The 10000-nt window shown below is 33.3% G+C and overlaps 1 protein-coding gene and 3 pseudogenes across 1 annotated transcript; all 4 read right to left on the bottom strand.

Annotated features, from left to right (window-relative positions):
• Positions 1 to 1921: 1921 nt before the first annotated feature.
• LOC119574067 lies at positions 1922 to 2344 on the bottom strand (annotated as a pseudogene).
• A 678-nt stretch (positions 2345 to 3022) lies between these two features.
• On the bottom strand, positions 3023 to 3885 carry LOC119573815 (shematrin-like protein 1). Its single transcript, XM_037920914.1, has 2 exons — positions 3865 to 3885; positions 3023 to 3461 (listed from the first exon to the last, which is right to left on the bottom strand). The coding sequence occupies exons 1-2, from the start codon at positions 3874 to 3876 to the stop codon at positions 3078 to 3080; spliced, it is 396 nt and encodes a 131-aa protein (XP_037776842.1). The 5' UTR covers positions 3877 to 3885; the 3' UTR covers positions 3023 to 3077.
• Positions 3886 to 6213: 2328 nt separating this feature from the next.
• On the bottom strand, positions 6214 to 7138 carry LOC119574066 (annotated as a pseudogene).
• A 2042-nt stretch (positions 7139 to 9180) lies between these two features.
• LOC119574065 lies at positions 9181 to 9600 on the bottom strand (annotated as a pseudogene).
• Between the last annotated feature and the right edge of the window lie 400 nt (positions 9601 to 10000).

Here is a 10000-nt window from a genome sequence, read left to right as displayed (position 1 = left end):
CATCTGACTCCGCCCACAACACTGGTGGCCACGTCGCCATTTGCCTGAAACGACATAGAGGCGAAATGTAATGGAAAACTGATGATCATCATGATGCAAGTGATAATGCCTTGTTTATTCTTCAAAACATAGACATTATAATATAAGTGATAACGTTATCCAAAATGCATGAATGATATTCTAACATTAAATGGCAAACTGTATGTATAGTATTATACACACACAAATGCCATACATACACACGCACACACACACACATGTACATAAGCATGTGCTTACACAGACATGCATATGTTTATATGTATGCACTATATATAAATCTACAAACGCATGTGATTGTACATCTAAGTGTGCACATATATGTATGTATAAATGTAAACATTCACACACAAACGCGCGCGCGGACACAAACAAACTCACACATCTATACATATATCTACATACACACATCGATATGTATATAGGTATATCCATCCATAAACATGTTTATACATAAAAATCTACGTGTTTTCACTTTCTTTATATTTTTGTGCTGTATATTATGTAGCTGTATGTATATATGACCATAAGTATACATATCATATTTCACACACAGACATATACATATATGTATATATATACTGTATGAGTACACACACATACACCACTGTATATGAGTATTTGTAATATATATACTATATTTATGCACACACACACATACATATATATATTATGTATGTATATGCATATGCTACACACACGCATATATGTGTGTGTGTGTATATAAATTTTAGTCATGTGTTAGATGAGATGTTTACACTTTTAATTGTTATCTAACTCTATTATTATTAATGATTCTATGATCTATTCCATATGATACGAAGATATGCTAAAGATTTTCAAGAGTTCAGTTACTACCTTTAAATATCATGTACTATATCTATCTATCTCTTTGGGTATATCTACTTATCAATATATATGATATATATCTATATACTTATCATTCTTTCTGTATAACTATATCTATTACGATATATAATATACATATATATGTAAGAAGGAATAATGCAATAACGCATTAATATAGATAACTAACTTCTCTCCCTGACCAGAATTCGTCTCAGAATGAACAGTACTAAATTACTACTAAGCATACTAGCATGTTACTAGTTCCATAGACGTACATTCCCCGTGGGCTGTCAGTGAAATTGACTCAGAAATTCAGATCCTATATACTGATATACCGAGGTGTCTATGAAAGAAGGAATAACTAGTAGATGAAATAACTAGCTTACATGCATACACACACACACACACAAATGCATGATTACACATGAATCTGACACTTTTGATAAAGTCACTTTAAATGTGTATTTTCTAGCTCTTGATTAAAAAGAAAAAAAAAAGTTCTGTCTTTAAAAACTCCCAGGAATAACCAAGACCATATGTATATATACATATGTGAGATATATTATTATGATTATTGTTTATACCAACAGATCATAAATATCAGCTTTATTTGAAAGTTTCAGAAAAAAATATCCTTAACTTACGCTATGGAAGATCAATAATTTTCATACTTTCATAGTTTATAGTTTTATTTATATAAGGCTATTATTTTAATAAATTTGTTAACTCGCCCTAGATGGATATTAAAATGCCTCTTATAGTTAAGGGTTATTTTTGATAAGGTTCTGCATATGTTTAGTAGCATTGCTTATCATAGTATCTATTATGCAAGGAATTGGAAACAGGAACACAGTGAGTGCTTGTCTTTGTTTTTTTCTTCGATATTTGTTATACGACGGAAATAATTCACCCATAGTATCCATAGCCAAAGGGTCTGTAAAGGCCGTATTGAAATGGTCGGTAGAGGCCAAAACAATATGGTCGGTAAAGGCCATAGCCATAACCTCCGTAGTGAGGCTATGGATATTATGATTTATCCATAGTATCCATAGCCAAAAGGTCGGTAAAGACCGTAGCCAAATGGACGATAGAGGTCAAAACCATAGGGTCGGTAAAGGCCATATCCATAACCTCCGTAGTGGGGCTCTGGTTCGGCCTCAGCCTCCCTCTAGCCGATGCCATGGGTGTGGACGTAGAAGTAGGCTTGTAAGGTATACAGGCGACTGTGCGTGTTTCCGTATCCTCTGTAGTAATGTGGTTCAGCTTCGGGATTGGCTTCATGTTTAGCTACAGCGTGTACATACACATGACCTCCAGGGACACCTTAGCCATAAGCATAAGCAAGGTAAGGGTAGCCGTGGTGTCCTGCATATTCGTAATGACGTTCTTCCCTTTTCTGTTCTGCTACCACTGCGGCAGCCAACAGAACTAGTACTACACACACACATAAATACATGCTCACACACTATAATGTATATTTTCTTCGTAGCCATATATCTCTGTCCCTAAAAACGATTTATATATATATATATATATATATATATATATATATATTATATATATATATGTACATATACATATATGCATATATGTACATATACATATACAAATATATGCACACATATGTGATATATGTTATCATAATTATTGTTTATATCAACAAACCTTAGATATCAGCTGTATTTGAGAGTTTCAGATGCGAAACAGCATAAGAAGTTTACATTTGTGTTAGTGTAAGGTTATTTTCATTAATCGACTAGCTCAGTGCAGATGATTTTGATGAAATAAATCTAATAATTCTTTGATACGTATATATATATAATATATATATATATATATATATATATATATATATATATATATACATATATTTATATATATATATATATATATATATATATATATATATATATACATATATTTGTATATATATATATTTACCTTGAAATTTCAACTGTCAGCTTTTGCCATCATTAAAAGACTCATTACTGACATGCATCTATGCACTTAGTATGCAATTTATACATTTGTATTTCAAAATGTTATACATTTTTAGAGTTAGAAAGGTTCTGCATATGTTAATTAACACTGCTTATCATGGTGTCGATTATGCAAGGAGTTGAAAATAGGAGCATAGTCGTGCAAGTTTTTATTTTTTCTCTTCAATGTGGTTTTATGATGAAAAGGATTCAGCCATAATATCCATAACCAAAAGGTCTGTAGAGACCGTAGCCAAATGGACGATAGAGGCCAAAACCATAGGGTCGGTAAAGGCCATAGCCATAACCTCCGTAGTGAGGCTCTGGTTCGGCCTCAGCCTCCCTCTTGCCGATGCCATGGGTATGGACGAAGGAGTGGGCGTGTGGGTAACCGTAGCCTCCGTAGTAATGTGGTTCAGCTTCCGGATTGGCTTCACGTTTAGCTACAGCGTGTACATGCACATGACCTCCAGGGACGCCATAGCCATAAGCATAAGCACGGTAAGGGTAACCGTAGTGTCCAGCATATCCGTAATGAGGTTCAGCTTCCCTCTTCTGCTCTGCTACCACTGCGGCAGCCAACAGAACTAGAACCTAGAGAATGAAGTAACTTACGTTCATGACGGCATGTTCTTATCACAGACCTATACGCACTCCCGTGAATGTGGGTGTGTATATAGGCCTTCACATATCTTAAGGCGTAAACATGTACCTGCATATTCATTAGTACAATAAGCAATGTCATTTGATTCCATTATAAAGTACAGTTGTTTATTTTAGCATATCTTCGTTCGCTCCCGTGAACTGTAATTCATCATCCTATGTATATATATTTTCTGTGTTATTATGATTATTATTTTTGTTAAAGAAGAACTTTAAACCCACGCGGCTTTTTGTTTAAAAATCCGCGGTTCCCAGTTTAGTACCAGATGCCTTCATATGTAAAGAATAACTATTGCTGATTTCATTACCAATAAACCAAATACTCTCTGCTTACCAGTAACTTCATGGTGGAAACTTAAAGGAGTGGAGTGGCGAAGGAAAGACGGACACGACTTATATACCATCTGACTCCGCCCATAAGAGTTGTGTCCACGCCTCCGTTTGCTTGGAACGACATAGAGACGAGGTGTATTTTGGTAGACTGACCTTCAAGAAGCAAGTGATAATGCCTGATTTATTTTTCATAGGATAGACATAACGTTCTCCAGAATGCATGAATATTATTCTAACAATTAAATGACAAACTATATGTATGATATATATATGTATATATGCCATACATGCGCGCGCACACACACACACGCACACACATACACATAAACACGCGCTTACATTAACATGCATATGTTTATATGTATACACTATATATATCTACAAAAGTACAAAAACATGACTTATGTGATTGTGTATCTGTATATACACCCACATATATATATGTATGCATGCATACTCACACACACACACACACACACACACACACACACACACACACACACACACACACACACACACACACACACACACACACACACACGCACGCACGCGCACACAAACACACCACACACACACATATATATATATATATACATATATATATATATATATATATATATATATATATATATATACATATATACTCACATCAATATTTATATATGAACATCTATGTATAAACAAGTTTATACATAAAAATATATGTGCTCTCACTTTCTGTATGTCTGTCTGCTGGATAATATGTAACTGTGTGTATATTATCATATCTATCTATCTAACTATATATATATATATATAATATTTTGCATACACATATATATATACATATATGGATATATATGAATACATATTTATATCTATGTATATATACATACACTGTATGGGTGTTGATATATATACACATATGATACACAGACACTATATATTAATACATAACATATATGTATATATTATATATAAGCACATATATATATATATATATATATATATATATATATATATATATATATATATATATATATATATTATAATGCTTATATATATGATATATATATATATATATATATATATATATATATATATATATATATATGTAATATAAATTAGTAAGAAATGTTTTACATCATTTATTTGTTATTATAGATTCCATGTTCTGTTACGTATGATACGAAGGTCAGTTATAGATTTTGAAGAGTTATATTAATGCAAATAAATTTTATGTTCCCCTTCTCCAACCTTCAAGGGAAAATGTATCTACTATATCTATCTATCGCTTCGAGTATACCTATCAATACATGATATATATCTATATATATATATGTGTATGTGTATATCTGTCACGATATATAATATACATATCTATAGTACGATGCAATAGTGTAACAACGCATTAATATAGAACAGAATAGCCCTCTCTGATCAGAACTCGTCTCTGCCACTCAAAATATGACGCAGAATGAGCAGTACTAAACCAAACGTAGGTCAAGACCTAATTAAGGAACATACTAGTATGTTACTTGTTCCTTAAACAATACTTAACTACTATAACTACAGTAATGATAGCGAGATTTTATGCACATTTCCCGTAGGCACTCAGTGGAACTGATTCAGAAATTCAAATCCTATTTACTGATATTCTGAAGTGTCTATGTAAGATGGATTGATGCAGTAACATACACGTGCACGCACATATATACTCATGCTCACACAAATCTTATAGTTTTGATAAAGTATATTAAATTTATATTTTTTCGTAGCCATATAGATCTTGTTAAAAAAAATTCCCAAGTATATCCACGATAACACACACACAAACACACCCACACACACACACACATATTAACATATGTGAGATATATTGTTATAATTGTTGTTTATACAACAAACTTTATATATCAGCTCTATTGAGTTTCTATCTATAAGTTACGCTATATAAGCGCGATAGTTTTCATACTCCATGTAAGTTCATAGTAGTGTTCATTTAAGATTATTTCATGAATCAGTTAGTTTGCTCTAGATGAACGTATGGAAAACGCTAATCATTCTTTAATATATAATATATATTGTTTGTTTCTCTTATCTTGAAATCTTAATTATCATATTTGTCATTCTTAAAGACTCATTACTGAATGCATCTATACAATTAATATGAAACCTCAACATTTGTATTTCAGGACATTTTTTTTTTCTTTAGTTAAGTATTATTTTTAAGAGTTGCCTTAGAAAAGGTTCTGCATATGTTTAGTAGTATTGCTTATCATAGTGTCGATTATGCAAGGAGTTGAAAATAGGAACACAGTGAATGCATGTCTTTATTTTTCTCTTCGGGGTGGTTTTATGATAAACTGATTTATCCATAATATCCATAGCCAAAGGTCGGTAAAGACCGTAGCCAAATGGGCGGTAGAGGCCGAAACCATAGGGTCGGTAAAGGCCATATCCATAACCTCCGTAGTGAGGCTCTGGTTCGGCCTCAGCCTCCCTCTTGCCGATGCCATGGGTGTGGACGTAAGAGTGAGCGTGTGGGGCATAGAGGTGTCCGTACGGGTATCCGTAGCCTCTGTAGTAATGTGGTTCAGCTTCGGGATTGCTTCACGTTTAGCTATAGCGTGTACACGCACAAGACCTCCAGGGACACCATAGCCATACCCATAAGCACGGTAAGGGTACCGTAATATCCAGCATATCCGTAATGAGGTTCAGCTTCCCTCTTCTGCTCTGCTACCACTGCGGCAGCCAACAGAACTAGAACTGGAGAAAAAGTAACTTATGTTCCTTACTGCATGCGCTTATCACAGACCCATACGCATTCCCGTGAATGTGGCAGTGTATATAAGCCTTCACACATTTTAAAGCGTGAACACGTACCTGTATTAGTACAGTAGCTATTACTGTACTAATTACAAAGTATAGTTATTTGTTTTAGCATACCTTCGTTCGCTCCCGTGAACTGTAATTCATCTTCGTGTCTATATATATATATATCTCCGGTGAAGTGTTATCATATATATATATATATATATATATATATATATATATATATATTATTGTATATATATAAATATATGAATATATATTTTTTGTTTATTTATATTTTTTAAGAATGAATCTTAAACTCACGCCGCTCTTTCTTTAACAATCCGCGGTGCCCAGTTTGGTATGAGATGCCTTCATATCAAAAGAATAACTAGTGGTCTCTGCTTACCAGTAACTTCATGGTGGAGGCTTAAGGGTGTGGAGTGGCGAAGGAAGACTCGACACGACTTATATACCATCTGACTCCGCCCACAACACTGGTGTCTACGTCGCCATTTGCCTGGAACGACTCGAGGCGAAGTGTAATGGAAGACTGATGATCATCATGACGCATGTGATAATGCCTTATTTATTCTTCAAAACATAGACAATATAATATAAGCGATAAACGTTACCCAAAATGCAGGAATAATATTCTAACAAAGTAAATGCCAAACTGTATGTATATTATATACACACACATACAAATGCCATATATGTACACACACACACACACACACACACACACACAAACACACACACACACATATACATAAACATGTGCTTACACAAACATGCATATGTTTATATGTATGCGCTATATATAAATCTACAAACGTACAAAATCATTGATATGTGATTGTACATCTATGTGTGCACATATCTGTATGTATAAATGTAAACATTCACACACACACACACACGCGCGCGCACACAAACACAACTCACACATATATACATATATCTACATATACACACATCGATATGTATATAGGCAAATCCATCCATAAGCATGTTTATACATAAAAATCTACGTGTTTTCACTTCTTTATATTTTTTGTGCTGTATATTATGTAACTGTACGTATATATGAGCATAAGAATATATATCATATTTCACACCCGATATATACATATAGTTTTATACATGATACAAACGTGTATATATATATACTGTATGAGTACACACACACATATACTGTATATTTGTAATATATATACTATATTTATGCTACACACACACACACACGCACACATACACACACACACACATGTGTATATATTATGTATGTGTATGTATATTCTACACACACGCATATATGTGTGTTTTGTGTACAAATTTTAGTCATGTGTTAGATTAGATGTTTAACCTTTGAATGTTATCTAACTCTATTATTATTAATGATATTTTGTTTTTATTCCATATGATACGAAGATCTGCTAAAGATTTTTCAAGAGTTCAGTTACTACCCTTTAAATTAATCATATACTATATCTATCCTTTGAGTATATCTTATTATCAATATATGATATCTATATACTATCTATATGATATTTATATACTTATCAATCTCTCTGTATAAATATATCTAGCGCGATTATATATATACGATATATATGTAAGAAGGAATAATGAAATAACGCATTGATATAGATGAATAACAACTCTCCCTGACCAGAAATTCGTCTCTCGAAAGTATGACCCAGAATGAACAGTACTAAACTACTACTAAGCATACTAGTATGTTACTAGTTCCATAGACTTACATTCCCCGTGGACAGTCAGTGTATTTGACAGAGAAATTCAGATCCTATATACTGATATACCGAGGTGTTTATGAAAGAAGGAATAACTAGTAGATGAATAACTAGCTTACACGCATACACACATACACACAAATGCATGATTACACACGAATCTTACAGTTTTGATAAAGTCACTTTAAATGTGTATTTTCTAGCTCTTGGTTAAAAAAATGATCTGTTTTTAAAAACTCCCAGGAATAACCAAGACCATATGTATATATACATATGTGAGATATATTATTATGATTATTGTTTATACCAACAGACCTTAAATATCAGCTCTATTTAAAGGTTTCAGATAAAAAATTAAAAATACCTTAACTTACGCTATGGAAGCTCAATAAAATTCATACTTTCATAGTTTATAGTTGTATTAATATAAAGCTATTATTTTCATAAATCGGTTAGCTCGCTCTAGATAGATATTAAAATGCCTTTTATAGTTAAGGTTTATTTTTGAAAAGGTTCTGCATATGTTTAGTAAACATTGCTTATCATAGTGTCTATTATGCAAGGAATTGGAAACAGGAACACAGTGAGTGCTTGTCTTTGTTCTTTTCTTCGATATTTGGAATACGACGGAAATAATTCACCCATAGTATCCATAGCCAAAGGGTCTGTAAAGGCCGTATTGAAATGGTCGGTATAGGCCAAAACAATATGGTCGGTAAAGGCCATAGCCATAACCTCCGTAGTGAGGCTATGGATATTATGATTTATCCATAATATCCATAGACAAAAGTTCGGTAAAGACCGTAGCCAAATGGGCGGTAGAGGCCAAAACCATAGGGTCGGTTAAGGCCATATCCATAACCTCCGTAGTGGGGCTCTGGTTCGGCCTCAGCCTCCCTCTAGCCGATGCCATGGGTGTGGACGTAGAAGTAGGCTTGTAGGGTATACAGGCGACTGTTTCCGTATCCTCTGTAGTAATGTGGTTCAGCTTTGGGATTGGCTTCACGTTTAGCTACAGCGTGTACAGACACATGGCCTTCAGGGACGCCTTAGCCATAAGCATAAACACGGTAAGGGTAGCCGTGGTGTCCTGCATATATGTAATGAGATTCTTCTTCCCTTTTCTGTTCTGCTACCACTGGGGCAGCAAACAGAATTAGAACTACCCACACACACACACACATACATGCTCACACACTATAATGTATATTTTCTTCGTAGCCATATAGATCTGTCCCTAAAAACGATTTATATATATATATATATATATATATATATATATATATATATATATATATATATATATATGTACATATACATATATGCATATATAAACATATACATATACATATATATGCACATATATGTGTTGTATATTATCATAATTATTGTTTGATCAACAAACCTTAGATATCAGCTCTATTTGAATGTTTCAGATGCGAAACAGCATAAGAATTTTCATCCGTTATATTTATAGTTACGCTGCAAACTTAAGGAGTGTCATTGTGCGGTTATTTATAATCGATAGCCAGTTAAATGTTTTTGCATAATAAATTAAATTCAATTTTAAGTATATCATTTGAT

Source organism: Penaeus monodon, chromosome 6, assembly GCF_015228065.2.
Source record: "Penaeus monodon isolate SGIC_2016 chromosome 6, NSTDA_Pmon_1, whole genome shotgun sequence".
NCBI lineage: Eukaryota > Metazoa > Arthropoda > Malacostraca > Decapoda > Penaeidae > Penaeus > Penaeus monodon.
This window is presented reverse-complemented; position numbering and strand designations above follow the sequence as displayed.